At 45.8% G+C, this 25,795-nt stretch overlaps 1 protein-coding gene across 4 annotated transcripts in view; it reads right to left on the bottom strand.

The window, feature by feature from the left end:
• KDM2B (lysine demethylase 2B) overlaps positions 1-25,795 on the bottom strand; it is a 176,792-nt gene that overhangs the window by 110,233 nt on the left and 40,764 nt on the right. For 3 of the 4 annotated variants that reach the window (XM_032800626.2, XM_032800627.2, XM_075059864.1), the window contains 2 exons: positions 22,377-22,555; positions 19,750-19,856 (listed from right to left, as the gene is read on the bottom strand). In XM_032800626.2, coding sequence (XP_032656517.1) covers positions 19,750-19,856; positions 22,377-22,555 — 286 coding nt within the window. Of the gene's footprint in view, positions 1-594; positions 684-19,749; positions 19,857-22,376; positions 22,556-25,795 lie in introns of those variants that run through there. The other variant, XM_032800629.2, reaches the window with a different exon arrangement.

The raw sequence follows: 25,795 nt of genomic DNA, 5'->3' as shown, positions 1-25,795 counted from the left end.
AGTTATACCACACACCCCCAATACAAGCACAAACAATTAATCCAGCTATCTTTCTTCACAAGTGCTGTAATTTCCAGTCCCTGCAGACTCAACTTTATCTCACTACACACCCCTGGTTGGGTTTTTAAAATATGCAGGTGCTTGTAATCTAGTTTTTTTAAAAGACTCCCTTCCCTGCTAGAGTTTATTTTGTGCTCTCTCTAGGATCCTGAAACTGTTCAACAGTTAGTTGATACACTATTATATTTTTCTTTCTGAAAAGATCTGGGGAAATGTAGTACCCATTGAGACAACAAACAGAGACCCGCAAACAGAACAACAAATACTGAAACAGCACTGATGGATAAAAACCCTTAGGCAAACACAGGGACAACATGTAGACAGATTCAAAGCAAACATAGATACCATGTGCTGACACACAAACCCACATTCACAGCTTCAAGACCACCAGGGACAGGAGACACATGCAGAGAAACAAAGGCAGAAACAAACACTGAGTTACAAACACACTTGAGAACAGAGAGATGCAGAGGCACATGCATAGAAACTCAGGGAGGCAGACACACGACAAACACACACACACAAGTTCATTACCCTGAGCTCAGTTCCTTCCTTTTCTTTCGTTATAAGTACAACACAGCACACGGCTCTATTCCCTCTGGCGTTACAAGGACTCCCCTGCCACTAAGCTCAGCCCATAAACCACTCCCAAACCCCAGCGGATGCTTCTGTTTTTGTTCGGGCCAATGAGAAAAGTATAGCTCACCCTTCCGTTCTCCCAGGAGCAAACCCCGGCTGGTTGAAATCCCTAAGCCTGAAACCGAATACCACAAAACCATGAGCCAACTACAAGTGCCAAACCAAAGAGCAGAAGCAGGCCATAGCTTTCTGTTTATTTGTTGGATTTTTTTTTTTTTTAACAAGCAGTGGCTGGTGCTCTGTGTTCTGTGCGGCACAAGGCATTGGTGAGGAGGAGATAAGAGAGGCAGCTGGTTTATTTGTTAACAGTAATGTCTTTCCTAAAGGAGGTAGCTCACACACACAGCCAATTAATAATTACACTGACACTTCCAAGGGATCTGACTCTTCCTGCCAAAGCTCATGGTGGATCCTAAACGCACAGCTCCTGACATCTCCTCTTGTTACTGTAGCCTTTACTTACTGCATCTGAAAATGTGACATGGTAGAAAACAGGAAATAGATACCTTTAAAAGAATCGTCAATAATTGCCTGACCCACTGAGTGACACAAACTCCCTGTAACTGAAAGCCACAAATTACACCACAAGACAAAAGAAACCATTGTCACCCAGGAGACATGGAGCCAGCACTCTCAACCCCTTTTGCTTTCCTGTACTCCACCCCACCCTCAACACAAGTGCACTAAAAGGCCCCACATGGCAGTGGCTATCCCTGTGCCCAAAGAGAGCAGCTAAATAGCTCCCTCAAGGGTCTCCCTTCTAAGCACTGTTTCAAGTCCCGCAAAGCTGAATTCTTCATGTACTGCAGCCCACCTTTCCCTTCATTTGGACCAAAGAAGACATTAGTTTGTAAGTAGGACATAAAATTCAGGCTGCACAGTGGTTCCAAGAAGCAGGAAGGGAGAACTGAACCCAGCTCACCAGCATACTTAGCGCTCAGGAAATCTAGCTATTAGTGTCTCTCCTGCATGACATGATGCTTTTCATACCGTCTTCCCTCCCTCCCACAGTAACTAAGGGATCCCACCAGGAAACCTAACCAGACTTTTCCACATGGTAGGATGCATGCACATCTCCTGCTGGGCAGGATGTGCAAGATCAATAACATTTACTATTATCAGGACAATGGGCCATCCAGGACATTGTTTTCAACTGACATTAATTCTGTTTCCTATCATACTACACAAGTCAGGAACAGAGCAGGTAGAGCCACCGTAACCAGCTTTTCCTATAGAAGACAGCCAAGCTTTCTTCTAAATCTGATTAAAACAAAGCACCACTTACAGCAAGACCATTAATAATTAGGAGGTTCCACACCTCATAGCTTCTGAAGGCTGTTCATTGCATACACCAGCGTCTCCTTGTATCCCTTCATTCCACTCCACAAGTTCCCTGTCTGCCACCCTCCCATTCCACTCTATTTCAAGAATTCCCTGCAACTCTCCCCTTCACTCCTCCTTCATGCCTGGGGCTGTGTCCCTCCTGTCCCCCGAAGCCAAGGTCTCTGTGTGGGTTCCACATGCCTCTCTCCCCCCATACCAGAGTCCCCGGAAGCCCCCTCTGCCAGGGGTTTTGTGTAGCCCATTCCCTCTCCCCCTCAGACCAAGGTCCTACAATCTTCCCCCAGCCCAGGGCCTGTGTGCATGCCTCCCTTCCCTCCCCCATTATTATTTGTCTGGAAAATTAGTCATTCAAACTGTTAACATGTTAAACTCACTTGGGAGGAGTGGCAGAGATAAGATTGTGGTATTGTCATATTGGAAAGGGATAAGGGTGCTATCAGCAAGTTGTTTGATTACAGACAAATGCAGAGGTGCTAGAAGCTGTGGCTGTGCTAACAGGATGGCAGGAGATCCATGTGTCCCCCATTTTCTCTCTTTTGGGGTGTTCCCCCGAATCAATAGCCACTAACGCCTAGAACATTCTGTGCAATTTTGGAACTAATCAAATGTGGCATTCAAAAGTTATCACATAATAGACAGAGAAATGGCATCAAGTTGAGAGTGTGGCCTGATAAGTTTGGCCAATTATTCATTAAGTATGGTATACACACAAGGCACTTAAGAGCATTTAAAAGATGTATCAGAGGGGTAGCCGTGTTAGTCTGGATCTGTGAAAGCAGCAGAGAATCCTGTGGCACCTTATAGACTAACAGAGGTTTTGGAGCGTGAGCTTTCGTGGGTGAATACCCACTTCATCTGATGAAGAGCTAATGATCTATCTCAGACAGACAAAAACAAAATGGGGATAATAAGAGAAAGCCTGTATTTTCTGGGTGTGCGTAGGTTGACCCCCATATTTTGTAAAGCAACTGCAGAGTCAGACTTTCTGGACACACACACCCACAGCTCAGATTGGAAATTAATAAGTAGTGGTATGTTTCCAAGCACTGCCACCAATCCAAACTCCACCCACACATGATGCCAAAATAAAATGCTGCTCACAGTGGACTGTGCGAATCTTCACAGTATGATTATTCCTCTTCCTGTGTGCTGTGACTAGTAAGGAAATAGTCATTTAAATGTAGACTGTAAGACAGAGGTAGGCAACCTATGGCACAGGTGCCGAAGGCGGCACATAAGCTGATTTTCAGTGGCACTCATACTGCCCACGTCCTGGCCACCAGTCCGGGGGGCTCTGTGTTTTAATTTAATTTTAAATGAAGCTTCTTAAACATTTTAAAAGCTTTGTTTACTTTACATACAACAATAGTTTAGTTATATAGTATAGACTTACAGAAAGAGACTTTCTAAAATGTATTACTGGCATGCAAAACCTTAAATTAGAGTGAACAAATGAAGATTCGGCATAGCACTTCTGAAAGGTTGCCAATCCCTGCTGTAAGATATTGGCGTTAACCAGACAGAGGAACTAGAGAAGTTCATGCCTCTCAAGGTATGTCTACACAGCAAAGAAAAACCTGTGGCTGGCTTGTGCCAGCCAACTTGGGCTGTGGGGCTGTTTCATTGCTGTGTCAACTTCCCAGCTCAGGCCAGCTGCAGGTTTTTCTTTGCTGTGTATCCCCAGCGCTATAAATTCAGGCTGCCTATGGACCTCAGCACCACAGCTTATACTTGATATACATTTAAAGGTTCCCATTGAGCTTTAAAAACCAAATAAGTCCTTTTAAAAAAACGAAATGTGCCTAAAATAGCAGTCCCAAGGGAATGTGCCAAATTGCCAACATGCAGCAAACCAGCCCATTCTACCCTGGCTAATATTGATCATAAGGGCCTTTTGGTACCTGTCAAAGTGCAGCACACATCTTTATCTTTGTGACAATAGTATATGTTTGTCTGCCAGCTCTGTATTACTGCAAGTTCTGTGAGCTTTATATAATATGGTGTTTGAGATTAATGCATTAATCTGAGAACAAATCATACAATAGTAGGACTGGAAGGGACCTCAAGAGGTCATCTAATCCCACGGCAGGAGTAAGTATTTCTAGATCATCCCTGAGGCCTGGTCTACACTATGCATTTAAACCGATTTTAGCAGCGCTAAACTGACTTAACACTGCACCCGTCCACACAACGAGGCCCTTTATATCGATATAAAGGGCTCTTTAAACTGGTTTCTGTACTCCTCCCCGATGAGAGGAGTAGCGCTGAAATCGGTATTACCAGATCGGATTAGGGTTAGTGTGGCTGCAAATCGACGGTATTGGTCTCCGGGCAGTATCCCACAGTGCACCATTGTGACCGCTCTGGACAGCGATCTGAACTCGGAGGCACTGGCCAGGTAGGACAAGAAAAGCCCACAAACTTTTGAATTTCATTTCCTGTTTGCCCCAACGTGAACTCTTGATCAGCATGGGTTGGCGATGGGTCCCAATCCAAAAAGAGCTCAGCATGGACCGTATGGTAGATACTGGATCTGATTGCTATATGGGAGACAATCTGTTCTATTAGAGCTCCGTTACAGAAGACAAAATGCCAAGCATTTGAAAAATCTCCAGGCTATATGATACAGAGTCCACAGCAGAGTGCGGCGTGACAAGCGTAACGGAAAGCCAAAGAATCAAATGGCGCTATATGAGGGAGGGAGGGGGTACTGAGGTCTTCAGCTATCCCACAGTCCACAGCAGTCTCTGAAAAGTATTTGCATTTTTGGCTTGAGCTCCCAATGGCCTGTAGGATCAAACACATTGTCCGGGGTGGTCAGGGTATAGCTCATTAATTTACCCCCTCCCCTCATGAAAGAAAAGGAAAATATCGTTTCTTGACTTTTTCAATGTCACCCTATGTCTACTGCATGCTGCTGATAGATGTTGATGCTGCGGCAGTGAACAGCAGTATCCTCTCCCCTTCCCTCCCAGTGGCGGACAGTACAAAATGACTGCTATCGTCGTCTCATCAGCCCTGTGGGTGTCCTGACCGGCCTCAGGTGAGGTCGGCCGGGGACCTCGGGTAAAAATAGGAATGACTCCCGGTCATTCCCAGTAGATGGTACAGAATGGCTGGTCGTTTCATCATAGCAACTGGGGGCTGAGCTCCATCAGCCCCTCCCTTTCATGTCTTAAGAAAGATTCTGTACTGCCTGGCTATCATAGCAGCGGGATGCTGGGCTCCTCTCCCCGCACGTTTAACGTCCTGCCTGGACTATCATAGCAGCTGGAGGCTTGCCTCCCCCTCATTTTATCTCACTAAAAGCTCAGTGTTTCTTATTCCTGCTTCTTTATTACTTATCACACAAAAGGAGGGACCACTGCAATGGTAGCCAGGAGGGCTGGGGAGCAGAGAAGCAACGGGTGGGGTTGTTGCAGGGCACTCCCATGAATGGCATGTAGCTTCTCATTTCTGCGGTGATCTGACACGGAGCGGCTGTGCTCTCTGGTTTCTCTGGTACACTGTTTCTATAGTTACACTTGCCCCATTATTCTAGGCAGGGACTGACTCTATTTTTAGGTACATAAAGGAGGATTGACTCAGGGAGTCATTCCATTTTTGCCTTTTGCGCCCGCGTCGACCTCAGCCGGGGCACCCATGACAGCCGGCAGACGGTACGATACGACTGATACCGTCATCTCCATATCGCCAATTTACCAATTGGCATGGCAGACGGTACAGACAACTGATAACCGTCTCTGCTTCTTGCAAAGGGCAATGATGCCTGCTGTTTGTAGCGCGCTGCTAGTACGCGTCTGTTAGCAACATCGTGACATCGGTGACAAGTAAAAAAAAAAGCTAACTGGTCCATGTTTGCCGTGCAATATGGACTGCCAGGGCAATCCAAGGAGAAAGGCGCGAAAATGACTGTCTGCGTGTCTTTCCACGAGAAGGAATGCAGTGACGACATTACCAGAATGACCCTGCCGACGCTGTTTTCGCACCATCATGCATTGGGGTCTTCACCAGATTTCCATGGGTTGGTGGGAGACTGTGGGAAACTATTGGATTAGCTACCCACAGTGCAATGCTCCAGAAATCGACGCTAGCCTCGGACCATGGATGCACACCATCGAATTAATGTGCTTAGTGTGGCCACGTGCACTCAACTTTATACAATCTGTTTTATAAAACCGGTTTATGTAAAATCGGAATAATCCCGTAGTGTAGACATCCCCTGACAGGTGTTTGTCTGATTTACTCTTAAAGAGCTCCAATGATGAAGATTCTACAACCTCCCTGGGCAATTTATTCCAGTGTTTAACCCCTCTGACAGTTAGGAAGCTTTTCCTAAGGTCCAACCTAAACCGCCCTTGTTGCAGTTTAAGCCCATTGCTTCTTGTCCTGTCCTCAGAGGTTTAGAAAACAATTTTTCTCCCTCCTCCATGTAACTGCCTTTTATACACCTGAAAACTGTTATGTCCCCTCTTACTCTCCTTTTCTCCAGACTAAACAGACCCAATTTTTTCAATCTTCCCTCATAGGTCATGTTTTCTAGACCTTTAATCATTTTTGTTGCTTTTCTCTGGACTTTATCCAATGTGTCCACAGCTTTCCAGAAATGTGGTGCCCAGAACTGGACACAATACTCCAGGTGAGGCCTAGTCAGAGTGGAGTAGAGTGGAAGAATTATTTCTCATGTCTTACTTACAACACTCCTGCAATAGGGCTGCCAGGTGTCCAGGTTTGACTGGAACACCCAGTTAACAAGGGACCCTGGTGGCTCTGATCAGCACCGCTGACCGGGTTGCTAAAACTCCAGTTGAGAGCACAGCAGGGCTAACACGGGCTCCCTGCCTGCCCTGGCTTTGCACAGCTCCTGGAAGCAGTCAGCATGTCTGCCTCCTAGGCACAGTGGTGGCCACAGGAGCTCCACGCGCTGCCCCCACCCTAAGTGCAGGCTCCACAGTTCCATTGGCCAGGAACCACGGCCAATAGGAATTGCGGGGGTAGCACCTATGGGCGTGGGCAGTGCACACAGCCCCCTGGCTCCTCTGCCTAGGAAACAGACATGCCAGCTGCTTCTGGGAGTCACTTGAGGTAAGCGCTGCCCAGCTAGAGCCCACACCCGAAACCGCCTCCTGCACCCCAACCTCCTGCCCCAGCCTGGAGCCCCCTCCTGCACCCAAACCCCCTCCCAGAACCCACACCCCGCACCCCTCCCTTACCCCAACCTCTGTCCCAGCCTTGAGCCCCCTCCCGCACCCCAACCCTTTGCCCCAGCCCAGAGCCCCCTCCCACACCCTGAACCCCTCATTTCTGGCCCCTCCCCAGAGCTCACACCCCCAGCTGAAGCCCTTTACTCCTCCCACCCCCGAAATCTCTGCCCCAGCTCAGTGAAAGTGAGTGAGTGTAGGGGAGAGCAAGTGACAGAGGGAGGGGGGATGGAGTGAGCAGGAGACAGGACCTTGGGGAAGGGGCGCTTTTGTGCGAGAAGAAAGTTGGCAATCCTATCCTGCTAATACATGCCAGAATGATGTTTGCTTTTTTTGCAACAGTGTTACACTGTTCACTCATGTTTGAAATGCTTTGTTATCCAATGGGTGTGGATAAGAACTTTAGCCTATCAGCCTAATATTCTTTTACTTAGAATAATTATAGTCATATAACTGATTTTCATACCAAAAACAATTCATAAACAATATAGAGAGAGCATCATCAGAAATACAGCATGCTGAATATAGTGTCAGTCTGTATTCCAGGATCACCAATTCCACTATCCATTAACAGCCCCTCCACACAGTGGCCAAATTTCTGCCTCTAGAGGCAGACTCCAGTTCATAATTAGATTTTAGTTCAGCAAAACATTTAATCACATGCTTGAATCTATCCCTATTCAGCAAAGGGATGAATACATTGGGATATACTGATGAAACATAGCCTAAAAGAGGAGGAATAAGACTGACCCTGATACAGGGTATGAAATCAGACCAGCATCGTATTTTAGTAGGTACGTGAATTATTTGTATGGGAGACACCATCTTTTTTTTAACAAAAGACAGCAGTGATTTATTCTATATTAGCTAAGATCAATTATTAAGTAAAAGGGAAATTTTCTAAAGCACAAAGTGCAGTTGTGGATCCCTAACCCTTAGAAAATCTTCCCCCAACACAAAATCTATTAAAAATTATTTTTCTCAACAGTTTTTAAAAACATTTGTCACTATTTCATCACACCCATAACTGTGAATGGTGCTAGGGTCTCTATTACTACTACCTGGCAAATAGTCTTGCCAGTCTAATGATATAGGTCCCAGTCCTGCAAATATTTACTCATCCTTATTCAGTTAGCTAGTCCCATTAACTTCAATGGGACTACTTCATATAAATAAGGGTTTGCAGGATCAGACTCATAGTTTAACACAGAAGGTGAAGCTCCGGATATGAAAACAAGTACAGCCAGGAGAGTTTCAGAATACTCAGAAGGCAAGTTTCTATTTATTCCATCTTTTGGGGGAGATTTAACAATGGCTTAATATTTAAACTGTTTGTAAACTAAGTTTTCTTCCTTCTTCATGGAAAATGTTTAGTTTTTGGTGAAAAATAGAAAACCCAAGTCAGAAATGCTGCTGTAATGCCTCATGGGAGACGTAGTTCAGATGCCTTTTGCTCCTATTCATTTCCATAGGACAGGCTCTCTAGTCAACTACATCTCCCATGATGGCCCACAATCTCCCCTCTTGGTGAAGGGTGGGTTACATTAAGGCACTTTCATGGCCATAGTGCATTATAGCAGACGGAATCCAGCTTGAAGGTCAGCTCATCTCACACTGACCATGCTCCCTCCCCAGCCTCTATGCTGGGCTAAAGGGGCTGATTGGCACAGGCACCAGCTATGATGGCTCTGTGCTCACTGAGGATTCCCCTATGCCAGGTAGATCTCCAGCTAGGGATCTACAAGCAGTTTTCACCCTCATCACATCACCTGAGTAGTGCAAAAGGAGGAGAGTGGGGCCAAGAATCTGGCCCATAATATTTATATATTTCTTATACACCTCTACCCCAATATAACGTGACCAGATACAACATGAATTCAGATATAACACGGTAAAGCAGTGCTCCACGGGGGCGGGGCTGAGAACTCCAGTGGATCAAAGCAAGTGCGATATAACGCAGTATGATTTTTTGGCTCCCGAGGACAGCGTTATATTGGGATAGAGGTGTAGTAATAAAACACAGTCCTTACTCTCATAAAAGCTCTGAAAAACTCTTGCTTTTTTGCAAAGCATTCATTCATATTCTGAATTGTCTCTCCTGGGGCTCAAACTCTGTCATCACACTGCCAAGATGGCAAAGTCCTTCTTGGTTAATTACTCAGGTTTATTATTCAGAAAACCTTCTTCAAAAATTGTCAGGGATTTGTTTTGTTTTAAATGTGAGTGTCAGTGGTGATGGAAAGTGCCAAACGGACAACCTTGGAAATCGAATTCCCCCATGTATCCACAAAAGGGCAGCAGCAGCACACCCTTCCTATGCTGTCTACCCTGACCTGCAGGGGCCACCTCTACGGCACAAGAGTAGTCAATTTATATGTCCATACAACCCAGGGGCCTCTCTGCTGAAAATGTGACCAATGCAGGCAGATCGTGCCAATATTTAGCAGTGTTTTCTGTGATGTGAACACTTGTTCACTAGAAACTGGACCGAGACCTCCTAAACTCATTAAATATAAGCCACAGAACAGACATCACATTGTAACGATGTTCAAACTCTATTATCCTGGCCTGAATTTAAATCAGTGAGAAAGAGAATGAAAGACACTATATCACTTAGCTATTGAGTCCCCCACCTACTTGTATCTTATTATTCTTTTAAATTAGAGGTGGTATTTAGAAAATCTTCTATATTTTATTTTAGTTTTGATCTAATATGGCTGTCCAACTACTGCAGTTTTCTAGGTTCTCTCTCAGATATTAGTCATTTATTTATGGGCAAATAATAACCTCACTATATAGAATTTTTTTAAAAAGTTAATGGTACAAATCCAAGTGAAAGCCAGAGAGGTCTCCAAATGCATTTAATAACTGAACGAGCATAGCAGATGGAGCATTCTCTAACTCCATTCCCAGCACAGAACTTTACACTCAGTAGCCAAGACAGATATTTGTGTCTGGTGATACCATCTGTGTCTGCAAAACCACAGTCTTTGTTATTGGAGTGCTTTCTGTTTGTAAGGATCATTCTAACGTTGGGTATAGCACACAGCAAGCTCCCAGTATTATGACCACACTTAAGAACAGGTCCTATTTCTAGACTCCAGAAGTCAGGAATGCACAGGATATAAACACTAGTGTTTTTCTAAAATTAAGGAGCAGCATCACATGGATAACAGCACTGACATGGATTGTTCAGTCCTCATCATCTTGGACCTCAACTACTGTAATCCATTCCTGTAGGGTCCTGATGACAGTCACACTGACCCCCATCACGTCACTTCAAAAAGCTGCTGCTAGTTTGTCACTGCAATTACATCACTTCACCTTTGTGACCCTCCATAGGGTTCCCATCCACACCTCCACCCTGTTTGTCTGTTTTGTCTGTCTGCTGCACCGTATCTGGCATGTAGACTGAGACCCTCTTGGGCACAGACTGTCTTTTTTATTTCTTATCTGTACAATCTCAATGGGGCCCTGAACCTTGGTGGGATTTTTAGCCACTACTATAATACAAACAAATCTAACGGTGACATGATCTAATGGTTAGAGTAGGAGACCAGGAGACAGAGTGTCTGGATTTTATTTTATCTTCTGCCACTCACTCACTGTGTGGCCTTAGTCAAGTCCCTTAACATTTTCAAACTTAAGTGCTTGAAGTTAGAAACCAAATCCATATTTAGGCACCTAAACAAACTATTTCATTTTATGAAAGTGCAGAGCACCTTCAACATCCACCAAAGTCAATGGGATTGAGGGTGCTAAGCACCTTGCAGGATTGGGCTTGTGAAGAATGCTTGGATAAGAACCTTTCCTAGCCCTTGGGCTTTCACCTTGCCAAGTGTTTAATGTCACTATGCAGTGAAATAAACAGAAAGAACCCCACTAACTATAAAGGGTTTTGGATCAGGCTCTAATTGTCCAGTATGGAATTATAGCATGGAAGCATATGGTACAGAGTCAGTGATAGAGACAGGGTACCATATGAGATAGATCCATGTTCTGACCCACATGAGAATTCTTATATTCTAATGAAAATTCTCCCATGCAACTTTTCTGACGAAAGATTTTTAAATTTAATTTAAGGGGGGAAAATGTATTAAGCATTTTCCCCAGAGAAAACAATCCCCCAGTCTTCATACAGAACCCAACAGTAATGTTCTTATTTCTGGCAGCTGAAACCCCACATACTTCACCAATTATTTTGCAGCCAACACAACAACAAAAACAAAATAATTCTTAACAGAATTTAAATGATAAAATCAAATAGTAGCAAAACCAAATAGTTCCTGAATATAGATTCCAAGGTTCATGGGTATTTATAGTGATTCTCTTTAGCTATTTCTGCCATCAGAAATAATCACAAGAACATGGATGGAAAAGTTCCACTGTACTCATCTGAATTGAGATCTACAGCTCCTCAAATCAAGAGGACATGGTCAATGAAAACTTCACACAGGTAAGAGAAAGTCGATTCACCACCAAATAACGACTGCATAATATCAAATGAAGTTCATTAGCCCTAACAGTGCTGTGGCAGAAATGTATATATGTCTTCAGCACCCAAAGGATACCTGCAGATTTGTGTTATCATTATACTAAAGAGTATTTACAGAATGTCTTCCATCTCCAAAGCACTTTGCAAACATTAATTTATTCCTCTGCAAGGTAGGTAAATATTATTCTGATTTTTCAAATGGGGAAAGAGAGGTAGAGAGAGGGTAATGCCAAAGATTGGGATTTTCAAAGCAATCAAGGGGATTTAGACACTTTTCCAACTTAAAACATTTTAAATGGGGAAAGTATCTAAATCCCTTACAGTGCTTTGAAAATCTCAACCACAGTTTTCAACCTTGAATGCCTAAAGTTAGGAACTGAAATACATCAAATGTGAGTCTCCTCTGCTTGGCACATGTGAAAATTGGGACATTTAATTAAATGCCTAAATGAGATTTTAGACGACTAACTTTAGGCACTACAGTTAAGAATTTGGTTCTAAGTGATTTGCAAAGCCCCATGGATTGCTTTAATATCAGAGCTGGGATTAGAACTAAGTAATTCCTGGCTATCAGTACCATGTTTTACACAGTGCAGAAGTTGGTCCAATAAAAGATATTATCTCACCCACCTTGTCTCTCTAGTACCATGTTTAACATTTAGAACATGCCTCTAAAACAGAAGTACACAGTCAATACACAACCTACTTTAAAAGGTCAGCACTATGTAATATTCATTCACTCTAAGGGTTACTAGCTGTTTCTGTTATTAACACGTCATGTGCGTTTTCAGGCCACAAATAAAATGGGTACTCACTTCTTGTAACTGTTGCTCTTCAAGAGGTGTTGTTCATGTCCATTCCAATCAGGTGCGAGCGCACGCACGTGCACGTTGGCCGGATGAGTTTTCCCCTAGCATCATCTGTTGTGTTGGCCTGGGTGCCCCCTGGAGTTGCACCCTCATGGCGCCTAATACATAGTCCTGCCGACCCGCCACCCCTTCAGTTCCTTTTTGCCGGCTATTCCGACAGAGGGGTAGGAGGGTGGGTATTGGAATGGACATGAACAACACATCTCAAAGAACAACAGTTACGAGAAGGTGAGTAACTGTTTTTTCTCCTTCGAGTGCTTGTTCATGTTGATTCTAGTAAGGTGACTCTCTGCTTAACAAAATTAGGAGGTGGAGTCAGAGCTGTCCACTGACTGGAGTACTGCTCTACAAAGGCCGCATCATCTCTGGCCTGCCTAGTAATTGCATAGTGTGAGGCAAAAGGGTGTATTGATGACCATGTCGCCGCCCTGCAGATTTCCTGGGTGGGGTCTTGAGCCAGGAAAGCTGTTGATGAAGCTTGCGCCCTTGTAGAGTGCCCCGTCATTGGGGGCATTGGGATCCCTGCTAGATTGTAGCACTCGGTAATGCAGGCCAGAATCCATGACGAAATGCACTGTGTTGAAACAGGCAGGCCCTTTATCCTGTCCGCTACTGCGACAAAGAGCTGTACTGACTTCCTGAATGGTTTTATCCTCTCAATGTAAAAGGCCAGCGCTCTGCAGACATCAAGAGTGTGGAGCCTCTGCTCTGCCATTTGCATGAGGCTTGGGGTAGAAAACCGGAAGGAAAATGTCCTGGTTGATGTGGAACTGCAATACCATCTTCGGGAGGAAGGCCGGATGGGGCCTGAGCTGAACCTTGTCCTTAAAAAACATGGTATAGGGCAGCTTGAACGTTAGAGCCCTGAGCTCAGATACCATCGAGGCTAAAGTTATTACCACCAGGAACACTACCTTGTAGGAAAGTTAGAGGAGGTAGCATGTTGCTAGAGGCTCAAAGGGATGCCCCATGAGCCTAGAGAGGACCAAGTTAAGGTCCCAAGCAGGAACCAGTTGGCAGACGTTCGGGTACAACCTGTCGAGGCCCTTCAGGAAGCGACTGACCAGGAGGTTAGCGAAAACCGAGCAACGGTGTGCCCCTGGATGGAAAGCAGAGATGGCAGTTAGGTATACTCTTATAGAAGACAAGGAGACCTTCCTCCTTTAGGTGGAAGAGATAATCCAAAATCTGGGGCACTGAGGCTAGCACCAGGGAAAAGTCACGCTGAGCTGACCAGACTGAAAATCTCTTCCACGTGGCCAGGTACATGGCCCTAGTGGATGGTTTCCTACTGCCCAGGAGAACCTGTCTGACTTATTCTGAACAGGAATGCTCGAATGGATTCAGCCATGGAGCCTCTATGCTGTGAGATGTAGCGACTGCAGGTTCGGATGCTGGAGCCGCCTGTGATCCTGCATGAGAAGGTCCGGGAAGAGCAGCAAGGTAATCGGGGCTCCCACTGACATGTCTAGGAGAGACATGTACCAATGCCAGTGGGGCCAGGCTGGTGTTATAAGAATGACCCAAGCCTGGTCTCTGCGGACCTTGTGCAGTACCTTGTGGACAAGCGGTATGGATGGGAAGGCGTATAGAAGCAGACCCCTCCAGTGGAGGAGGAACCCATTCACTGTGGAGCCTGGACTGTGATTCTGGAAGAAGCAGAACTGCTGATACTTCCTGTTGCATCACGTGGCACAGAGGTCAATCAGAGGACAGCCCCACCTCTGAAAGACCAAGGATGCAACGTCTGGGCGAAGGGACCACTGATGGCTGTGGAAAGACCTGCTGAGGCAGTCCGCCAGCTTGTTCTGGACCCCTGGAAGGTACGACACCTGTAGATCAACTGAGTGCTCTATACAAAAGTCCCATAACCTGAGGGCTTCCTGGGACAGGGGAGAGAAGCGTGGCCTCCCGTTCGTTGATATAGAACATCATAGTCATATTGACCGTCATGACCAATACACATCGACCTGCTAGATACGGGCGGAATGACTGACACGCTAGGCATACCGCCCTGAGCTTCCTGACATTGATACGAAGATGGAGATCTGTCTGTGACCAGAGGCCCTGAGTCCTGTGGTCCCCCAGATGAGCTCCCCACCCCAAAGCTGATGCGTCCATCACTAGTGCTAGGGATGGTTGTGGAGCAGTGAAGGGAACTCCTGCACACACCTGCTGAGCGTCTGTTCACCACAGGAGCGAGTCAAGGATGGGGTGGGGCAAGGTCACAATCTTGTCCAAGCTGTCCCTGGCAGGTCTGTACACTGATGCAAGCCACAAATGAAGTGGTCAAAGCCTGAGTCTGGCATGCTGAACCACGTACATACAGGCCACCATGTGGCTGAGAAGTTTGAGACAATTTCTCATGGAGGTGAACTGCCTGAGACCTTGGATCATGGCATTGAGGGCCTGAAATCTCTCCTGCGAGAGGAATGCTCTGGCTTGGGTTGAGTCCAGAATCGCCCCTATGAACTCTATCCTCTGGACTGGGGACAGAGTCAATTTCGCCTTGATCAGTATCAGGGCCAGATTCTCATCCGATGAAGTGGGTATTCACCCATGAAGCTCATGCTCCAAAACGTCCGTTAGTCTATAAGGTCCCACAGGATTCTTTGCTGCTTTTACAGATTCTCAAAGGTGTCTCTGATGAATGCCACCTGAGCCCTGGATCGGCCTTTGATCAGCCATTCGTCGAGGTATGGGAACACCTGACCTGATGTCTCTGCAGAAAAGCAGCGACGACTGCCGTGCACTTGGTAAAGACTCGAGGTGCTGCTGACAGGCTGAAAGGGAGAACAGGAAATTGGTAATGGGAACCACTGACCACAGACCTAAGGAACTTTCTGTGGTTGTGTGCCATTGCTATGTGAAAATACATGTCCTTCAAGTCCGGGGCAGCATATCAGTCTGCTGGATCCAGTGGAGGGATAATGGAGGTCAGGGAGACCATACAAAACCTGAGTTTCCTCACGAACTTGCTGAGATCGCACAGGTCCAGGATAGGCCTGAGGCGCCTTTGCCCTTTGGTATTAGGAAATATCATGACTAGAAACCCTCGTCCCTGTGCTCCAGGAGAACCTCCTCCACCGCCTCCAGTGCTAGGAACGATTGCACCTCCTGAATGAGAAGTTGCTTGTGAGAAGGGTCCCTGAAGAGAGACAGGGAAGGGGGGTGGAAGGGCAGGAGAGCACAGAATTTGATGGAGTATCTCTTCTCTACTGTGCGAAGCACCCAGCAGTCCAAAGTTATATGGGACCATGCACAGCAGAAAGGGGACAGTCATGAGGAAAAGGTAAGGCAGGGTAGATCCAGTCTCTGGTCTGGTGCGCCGTCCGCAACCGCACCTTCAAAAGGCCAATTAAGGGCCAGAGGGCAGTTTGGGCTGGCCTTGATTAGCGGAGAGATGTTCCTTCTCCTAACGCTCCAGTTCCTCCTCCTAGAATTGTCCTGGCGGTTCTGCTTCTGGAACCTTTGAGGAGGTCGTGGGCAGATGGGATCTGTGTCCTCTACCACCTCCTCGACCTTGGGCAGCCCTGAGGAGCAACTGCTGTAGGACTCTGTTATCCTCTAATGCAGGAGGTATGGTCGTCCCTGCCAACGCTTGGTCCAGTGACGAGGAGGAGGAAGCGTGTTCCAGTAGTGGAAACTCCCTACTGTCTGCCCTGAAGGGGTCACGTGACTCCTGGGGCAGCGTTGGAGAAGGTGGTGCCGATGACGCTGCCAGGGCCATAGGCATCATAGTCAACATCGGCATCAGTCTCACTGGAGGGAGCTGCATCAGCACACTCACAGAAGCTGTCGGGGTTGGGGGGCCCGGTCCTGACATCGGCACAGGACCATAGGTGCCTGCATCGAGGTTGACATTGACAACAGTGCAGGTGTGGGAGACGGGTGTGTCGATGTCATAAAGACCAGTGCCGAAGTTGGAGCTGAGCACGGTGCCAGAGGCAAGGGCATGGGGACGATAGGTGCCAGGGACGGATCAACAGCGGAAGGTGGCACAAAAGTGGCAGAGGCCACTGAAGATGTCGCTGAGCGTGCGCCCTGGGTTCCTCCCTGGCCCTTGTGATAAGCCCAGGGACTCCAGAAGGGCCAATGAGGCAGATTCTGTCACTGCAGAGGCCATAACTGATGCTCCCTTCAGTCTCTGCCCGACCTTGCTCTATGACTTCTGCTCCGACTTGAGCAATAGAAGTCGGGCTCCAACTCCAAAGTCTCAGACACTAAAGGCCACGGAGGAGCTGATCATCAGTGCCTCAAACATCAAGAGCTCGGGGAGCAGTAAGGCTCTCTGTCGGAGCGTGTAGGCGCCGACGGACAAGGCAAAGGGGAGTGCCTTGACATCATAGCCAGCTTTCCCTTAGAGTGCACCTGAGGACGGGGCTCCTACAGCGCTGAGAGTTCCTCCCTGGCAGGCAAGATTGCCATCAGGTGGAGGAGATCTCTAGCGGCCTGGTATGCTTGTGGCATGGACAGGAGCTGCAGCTGCTACGTAAGTGCCGGTGAGTGAGGTGGGGCTGGACTCGACTGCCTCACCCGCACAGGAGTCAACATGGCCCCGGAAGAAGATGCCGAGGAGTGGCCTGCCTGGGGTCACATATCTCGAGGCTTCGCCAAAGGACAATAGTCGTATGGCTTTTTCTTCTTTTGAGGCACCGGCGAGTGGTAGCAGTGCGTACTACCAGATGGGCCCCTGAGGAGCTGTCGCGGTGCTGAGCATCCCTAGAGGAGTCCTTCAGTACCAAAGTCACCGACAGCACCAGCGTACTCTGCATCGAGTACAACGCCGTAGGGGTTGGGTCTCTCGAGCCCGGGCTGGTGTAGGGAGGGCTGCCTCCATGAGGATCACCTTCAGTTGCTGTTCCCTTTATGTGTTCTCGGGTGGAACTCACTGCAGATCTTACAACGATTTTTCTGATGGGTCTTCCCGAGGCACCGAAGACACGACGTGTGCAAGTCACACTTCTTGAAGCCCGGGGACCACAGCATGCCATGGCAGCAGGGCTGGAATGGGGAGGAGAGAACCGCAACTACTATACTATACTATTCTAAACTATTAAATGGAGTACTACTAACTAACTAACTAACAATATACACGGAATAGAGAGAAAACTTGCTGAGCAAGAGCCCAGGTAAGTTCCAGCCACCATCACTAGCGGTAAGAAGGAACTGAAGGGGTGGCAGGTCGGCAGGGCTATATATTAGGTTCCATGAGGGCACGACTCGAGGCTGACCCAATGGACGCTGCTAGGGGAAAAATCTTCTGGCCAACATGTGCGCACACACACCTGATTGGAATCAACATGAACAAGCACTTGAAGAACTTTTTTCCCCCACCATCACATGAAAAACAGTTTCAAGGGAAACATCCAAACTGGGGTAAACTATCAGATACTGGGGTGAAAAATTCATTCCAGTCACTCATCAGAAATTTCCTTAGTTTTTCTCTATTTTGGCCAGTTACCACACACCCCTGCTCCCCTTCTTTTAGTGACATCATGATAATAGGCAGTGTTGCCATAAGTTTATCCATATAATAGGTATAAGATAGGCAGAGACAACACAAGCTTCTCCTACACTACCTCTCAAATATGCCTCAACTAGGACCTCTGAAGTGATAAAGTTCAGTCTCTGTAGCCTATTATATCCTTGACTTCTCTGTTGAGAATGCCTGCAAAAAAGTCAGTTAGCACAGAATCACAGGATATCAGTGTTGGAAGGGAGCTCAGCTAGTACAACCCCCTGCTCAGACAGATTTTTGCCCCAGATCTCTAAACGGCCCCCTCAAGGATTGAACTCACAACTCTAGGTATAGCAGGCTAACGCTCAAACCACTGAGCTATCCCTCCCTTCTAGCCATAAAACTTTATTTACCACTCTTCCCCTTTTGGAGTAATTCCTGAATTTTAAGGGAACAGGTCAAATATTTATTCTGTTTGGCAGCCCGAGGTTTTCATAGCTCAATTAGTTGCAAAACACAGCAATCACTTAAATAAGAATGCTTAGGCTTCTTTAAAACTTTGATGTTTGAAATACAGTATTTTGTGCAGCAAAACTCATGTCTAAGTAACTACTGTGCTTACAGATTTGTATTGGTCATGCTTATAAGTTAATGCAGGTCTCAACCCAAAGACGTATTTCCATTCAGCACATTTTCCCCCTCTTAATGTCTCAGCAGAATTGCAGCCATGACTATATAGTCTAGAAATGTGTACTCTGATAGGTTTGCTATGACTTTATTAATAAAACATTGTCCCTTGGATCTACGCTCTCCAGATCTAAGTTCTAATTGTGCTTAGGACCACGTTAAGACAAATGCTGGAAGCTTCTTGGAAATTTTATGAGTTTACTGGACACCTGCATATGATACCAAATGATCAAACATTTTAGAAAGAAAAAGTTATCCAGAAGGGTACACTTACTACACTCAACAACAAAAGCGTTCAGCAAAAGCCATGCTAATAATATCACAGCATTTTATAAAGCATGAGTGATTTGTGGTCAACTGAAGTGATGGAGTTTTCAATGGAGACACCTACCCATTAGGAAATGGACAGAGATACTCAAGCTCAGTTTATTACAACTTTTGGCCATTAATCACCTGGGATGGTTTTGAACCATCAGCCTAGAGGTGAAAGGCTCAGTTCTTCCCTCTGATCTGTTTGCTGTCCTAAGAAGTGATTTGTTACACAATTCTTTTACCAATAGGATCCAATATTCCAGATCAGAGCTAGCCTGCAGTTCTCAGGGCAGGACAAGTGGCTATTCTTGTCTAAAATATTAAAGGAAAAATTCAAGGTTTTTAAAATATTTATTATGTGCATTTAGTGAATCCCAAACTTTACAGTGAGCATTTGATGTAGTATTTTAGAATGAAAGACAGAATGTACCCACAGTTATAAAACCAATTACAAGCCTTAAGAACTTGAATGATCCATTATAAAGTTCTCAAATGCAAAATCAATCTCCTTAAAAGCTGACAACCACTAATGTTATGTGGATCAAGCAGGTTAGTCAAGCTAGCTTCCATCCCTGCTCATTGAACAAATCAATACTTTCTCAGCTACCAGCATGTGAGCTCAAACAGGAATTAACTAGGGAGGTCAAGATTAGAACTTTTTAGAAACGAAAAGAAACTTACTTTTTCACTTTTGGGTACTTCATCTCCGAAATAGCATTTGTGGCATCTGTCTGCCTCTCCTTCAAATGCTGCGGCCACATATTATCCACCCAATCGACTAAGTCCACCTAAAATCCCCACCAGAACCAATGGTTAGTTAGTAAACATGCGGTGTGATGTACTCCCAGCAGTCAGAGCTGGAACAGTGATTGGCAACAATGGCAGATTGGCAATTTGCATATGCTCAGAGATGGTGAAATCTTCCTTAATAAAAACTCACTGTTTCAATCAGAAACCCAAACCTGTGAGGGGCTGAGCACTCTAACTCTCCACTAAACCCTACAAACATTCAAATCAAAGAGAGTTATGCCATTGAATTCAAGGGGCACAGATTCTGACTCGATGGCACTTGAGTGCACTTCCAGAATTGGGACACTGCTGATGTGGGATCACCAAAGTGCTGGTATTCAATTGCATATGCGTAGATTGTATCCCAGAAATTGTGATCATGCACATCAAAGCCACAAATTAAAAAAAATGGAATTATTCTGATATTGCATGCTTTCAGGGAACATTACCCTGGTGATCTGGCCAAACTCCATCATGAGTAATTACATTACTGCCTACCTAACATTTCCTTGGATAATACTTAGATATAGAATTCTTCAAAGTTCTTGTCTCAAGGCCAAATATTTTCAGAAATGTGGGCAACAGCAAATATTGGGAGCTGAGCAAAACAGAGTGAGAGGGAATTGTGTACAGATGAAGGGAAGAATATGGAGAGTCAAAATAGCTTTATGGACTATTGAAATAACTGCTGCTTTGAGTGCCATAGGGATTTGAACCCATGTTCAAATCCCAGCATGACATGTGAAGCAGGCATAAATCTCAGAGGGGTAGCCATGTTAGTCTGGATCTGTAAAAGCAGCAAAGAGTCCTGTGGCACCTTATAGACTAACAGACATTTTGGAGCATGAGCTTTCGTGACTGAATCTCACTTCATCAGATGCACAAACCAGGTTTCGAAAAAGGGAGGACAAAAGAGGGTTAAGCACAAGACAGAGGCTGTAGTGCAGCATTTGACCACAGTGGAGCAGAAGACAACTCAGGGAAAGAAGGCAATATGGAAAAGAATTTGCAACTCAAAACTGTCATTCTTACCATCCTAAGAGGATCAATAAGCCTCAGAGGACTTTGCAAGACCTAACTGAGACACAGGTCATAAAATGATACAGGTTCAACTCTGAAGCCATCCAGCGCTGCTGTAATGGAGGCTAGAGAGGCCAACCCAGAGGAGCCATGTCCTCTCATCCCCAGTAAAGGTCATCACTGCATTCAGCATCCTTACCAGTGGGTCCTTTCAAAGGACCTTCAAGGATGCTACTGGTATGAGCCAGCCCTCTGCCTCTGTGTTCCTAGAGGACTTCTACAATGGTATGATCTGCAGGATTAGCTTCCCAATAGAGAGGCAGACCCAACATCCAATTTTGCAAGAATTGTATGTGCTAGTAAACTTCCCATCTCTACCAAGTATTGTAGATAGCATACACAACCCTCAAAGGGAGCCAACTGGAGATAATTCAGCCCACAGAAATACCAAACATACCACTTCCATGAATACCATAGCCATATGTGACACAGAATTGGTGTTCACAGACAGTGGCTAGATAGCTGAGATCCTGAACAATTCCTGCATCCGGCTATTGCTATCCATGGCATTTCCCTGATTTGCACTCTGAACCCACAGCGTCTGTTTTAGGTGGTCAGAGAGCATGCTGGAGCTCTCACACAACCCTCATCCTCCAGGGAATTAATTCTATAATTATGGTGTAAATTAGGGCATGTGTACACAGCATTTTGGAGTCACCCTCTCAGCCTGGATTGGCAGACTTGAATTAAGAAGGCTCATGCCAACGCTCTAAAAATAACTGTATAAACAGTGCTTTGAAATTGCAGCTTGGGCCAGAGTGCAGACTCTGAAGCCCATCCCCTTCCCTAGGCTTCAGTTCTGCTGTCAATAACAACAGCAACCTGCCTGGGTAAAGACAGATGTCCTAAGTACCAGAGTTGATGGAAGTTGCAGCTATTTGAGCTAGGGCTGTTGATTAATCTCAGTTAACTCACACCATTAACTAAAAAAAAGAAGTAGGACTGAGTGGACTTGCAGGCTCTAAAGTTTTACATTCTTTTATTTTTGAATGCAGTTTTTTTGTACATAATTCTACATTTGCAAGTTCAACTTTCATGATAAAGAGACTCCACTACAGTACTTGTATTAGGTGAATTGAAAAATACTATTTATTTTTTTTCTTACAGTGCAAATATTTGTAATAAAAAATAAATACGAAGTGAGCACTATACATTTTGTATTCTGTGTTGTAATTGAAATCAACATATATGAAAATGTAGAAACATCCACAAATATTTAAATAAATGGTATTCTACTCTATTCTTGTTTAATAGTATGATTAATCGCAAATACTTTTTGTAATCGCTTGACAGCCCTAATTTGAGCATCTCCCTGGATCAGGCCCCGCGTAAGGGCTGTGGGATTTGTGTCCTATATATACAGAGCATGCAATATTGTAAAGCAGCTGGGTGACTGTGAAGAGGCTAAAAATAAACAACAAAATGACAGGACCCCTTACCACATTGGGGCGCTTGACAATGTTCTCCAGCTTTGTATGACTAAACTCCAGGCTGATGACATTGTAGAGCTTCTCACGTTCAGCCTCCGGCGTTTCATAGTATCTCACAAACTGAGACATGCTCATCTCAATGCCCTTTTGCGTGTTCACATCCATCACATCCACAATCCGACGGCTTCCTGCAAACACACAGATCACTTTGAAAACATTTCTTTTGTTTTATTTTGAATTCTTAAGCCAGGGCAACCACAACTTGAGGCTCCTGGGGAATCCCAGTGAAGCTGGAAACAGGGGAGAGGAACCCAAATCATCCCACCCTCTGGTCTTAGCACAAAGTGAGACAGCAGAGAGGAAGGGCACCAGCCTGGGACTTGGAATACCAGGTTTCAAGTCCCCGCTCCACCACAGACTTTCTGTGTGATTTCTGTGCCTAAGTTCCCCATTTGTAAATTGGGGACAATATTACCTCCCTACCTCACAGAGGCTGTTGTGAGGAAAAATACATCAAAAATTGTGAAGCTCAGATATTATGGTAATGGAGGCCACATAAGTAGCTCAGATAGATAGATCGTTCTCTACATTTCTAAACATCCAAAATGTCTTTGCTACAGTATGGTCAAAATTGTTCACAAAGAGAAAAATGCCACGTATGAGCCTGACCCTGTGAGGTCCTAAGCATCACCTCTGGGATTCTGAATGCTCTGAAAAATTCCTACTTGACCTCTCAGGGGAGGAGGTTGAGGACACTAAGCATTTTTCTAGGATTGGGCCTTCTATTTGGCTCACTGGATACAAGCTTATTTTCAGTTCCTCAAGTGGCATATGCACAAGTCCCATTAGCTCCAGAATACTGAACAGCAGCTTCAGCAGTCTTCAGTTTCATACAGTCCTCTTTGGCCACTAGGAGGTCTCATCTCTCCCAGAAGCTATGAGAGTTTAATTAGCAGCTCATTTGTGTTTGAGGGAGAGTGAACCCAAGAGAGAGATGCCTCATTTCCAAGAAAGAAGGACAGAAAATAAATTAATCGCCTTCCAAAAAACACCCTCCAATACAGTTTCCATATCTGAAGAAATAATTCTAAATAAAATTCATTAAAACTAAATGAAAGGTTTGCAAATGCCATCAGAGAGACTCATTAATAACTACAGCACCAGGCCCATTGTGTGCTTGGGAGAATATTTCAGCAAGAATGACAGTTTGGATTGTATGACTTTATTAAAAACTTCCTTTGGTGTTGATACCATTGACAGACATGATGATGATTCTGGAAAGGAACCCGAGTCCATAAAGTTTTATAACCAAAGAGCAAGATTTATAGCATGTATATCTGGGTCAGTCCCAGTAGCCCTGCAGTTAGTGCACTTTGCTAGCATGTTGAGTGACCAAGATTCAATTCCTTGGTCTAGTCTCAGGAATCCAAGTTCTAGTGTTACTGCCTTTGGAGGCGGCGGCGGGTCCAGGGGGGAGCTTAGTGTAATTTAGTCTCTATCATGTGCATAAGTGTGTAAATTATTTAATATTTCCATATTTAAAATAATTTGTATATAATCAAATTTCACTTAAAAAAATTAGTGTGGATTTAGTGCTAGTGAAGGTGTTGGCAAGCACATCAAGCAGCTCTCCATTGTTGCATGCAACTGCCAAGCTGATCATGCCAACTACATCCTCCATATGCACTCTGACTCCAAGTAGACATAAGATATTGGATCTCCCAGGCCTGTGGGGAGAAAAGGCTGTGCAAACACAGCTACGGACATCTGTGAGCAGAATGCCTGGAGGATGCAGGAGATGGGGTATGACATGGACCAGTGGCAGTGCTGCACAAAAGTGAAGGAACTGCATCAGGCATATCAGAAGGCCAGAGAGGCCAAAAGTTGATCTGGTACCCAGCCGCAAACCTGCTGCTTTTACAAATATCTGCATGACATACTTGGTGGAGACCCCACAACCACCTTGCAAACCACCATGGATGCATCCAGGGATCCTGAGCCCAAAAGTCCCTGGGATGAACAGCAAGGAGCAGGAGGTAGTGGAGAATGGGGGACATGCAGTCTTTCTAGCTATGCCATGAGCCAGGACCCATTTGAGATTCCACCAGAGTCCAACCAATTCCAGCAGTCGAACATGAGTAAGCCCAATGCAGAGGAAAAAACCTCAGGTAAGTGTGTAATTGTACTTCCCACTATAAAGACATCCTGATGGCAACCCCAACTAAAGAGGACACAGCTATCAACTTTTCATTAATTTACTTGAACTAGAAGAGGTAGCAGTACAACAAAGAGAGGCAACGTTTACTTTTCACCTCTGTGTAGAGTTAGACAAAGGGCACAACTGTGGAGCCGTTTGTTTGTGGAGCCATGCAAAGATGTTTGTACACAGGGATGTCCACTGAATCCTCCTGAGAGATCTCTATGAAACTCTTGCAGAGGTACTCTGCAGTCCTCTCCCAAAGGTTTTTAGGGATGGTAGCCTTATTTCTTCCTCCATGATAGGGCTCTTTCCCATACCAGTCAACACTAACTTCAGCAAGTGTCATTGCAGTAAACTGGTTAGCAGCATATGGGCCCAGGCAGCTTTGGGATGCCAGCAGCAGCAGTGCTCTCTGTGCCTCCGTTCCCCTCAGGAGTGAGATATCAGCTAAAATCGCCACTGCCCATGGAAAATGGTGCCATTGCCCTAAACTCATAGTTTCATGCAACCAAGCAGTTCCCTCCTCCTTTCCCTCACCCCTGGTAGACCACAATCACCTTGGCTGGTGCTGTGAGTGGCACAAGCACTCTGAAGCAGAAGTGTCAATAAGCACGTCTTGTTTAAAACTTTAGGGGAGCAAGGGAAGGGAGTTCTGAATCTTAAATTTCACTTTCCATTGCGACTATATTGACAATGTGACTATATCAGGGGCGGGCAAACTTTTTGGCCTGAGGGCCGCATCGGATTTCGTAAATTGTATGGTGGGCCGGTTAGGGGAGGTGGTCGTGGCCTGGCCCCCACTTCCTATCTGCCCCCCCCAGGACTCCTGCCCAATCCAACCCCCCCATTCCCTGATGATCCCTCTGGGACCCCTGCCCCATCCACACACACCCGCTCCCTGTCCCCTGACTGCTCCCGGACCCCCACTACCCCATCCAACCCCTCTCCTCTCATTCCTGAAGGCCTGCCCCCACTGCCTATCTGCCCCCCCCGGAACCCTTGCCCCATTCAACCTCTTCTCCCTGTTCCTTGATGGCCCCCCCAGGACCCCTGCCCCTGACTGCCCCCCTGCTGCCCCATCCAATCCCCTCTCTCCTTCCTGACTGCCTCCTGCCCCCATTAAACCCCCTGTTCCCCCCCAACCATCATCCACACACCCCCGCTGACCACCACCCTGAACTCCCTTGCCCTCTATCCCACCCCCAGCTCCCTGTCCCCTTACCACACT

This window comes from Chelonoidis abingdonii, chromosome 22 (genome assembly GCF_003597395.2).
Source record: "Chelonoidis abingdonii isolate Lonesome George chromosome 22, CheloAbing_2.0, whole genome shotgun sequence".
NCBI lineage: Eukaryota > Metazoa > Chordata > Testudines > Testudinidae > Chelonoidis > Chelonoidis abingdonii.
Note: the sequence above shows the minus strand (reverse complement) of the source record. Positions and strands in the feature narration are given on the sequence as shown.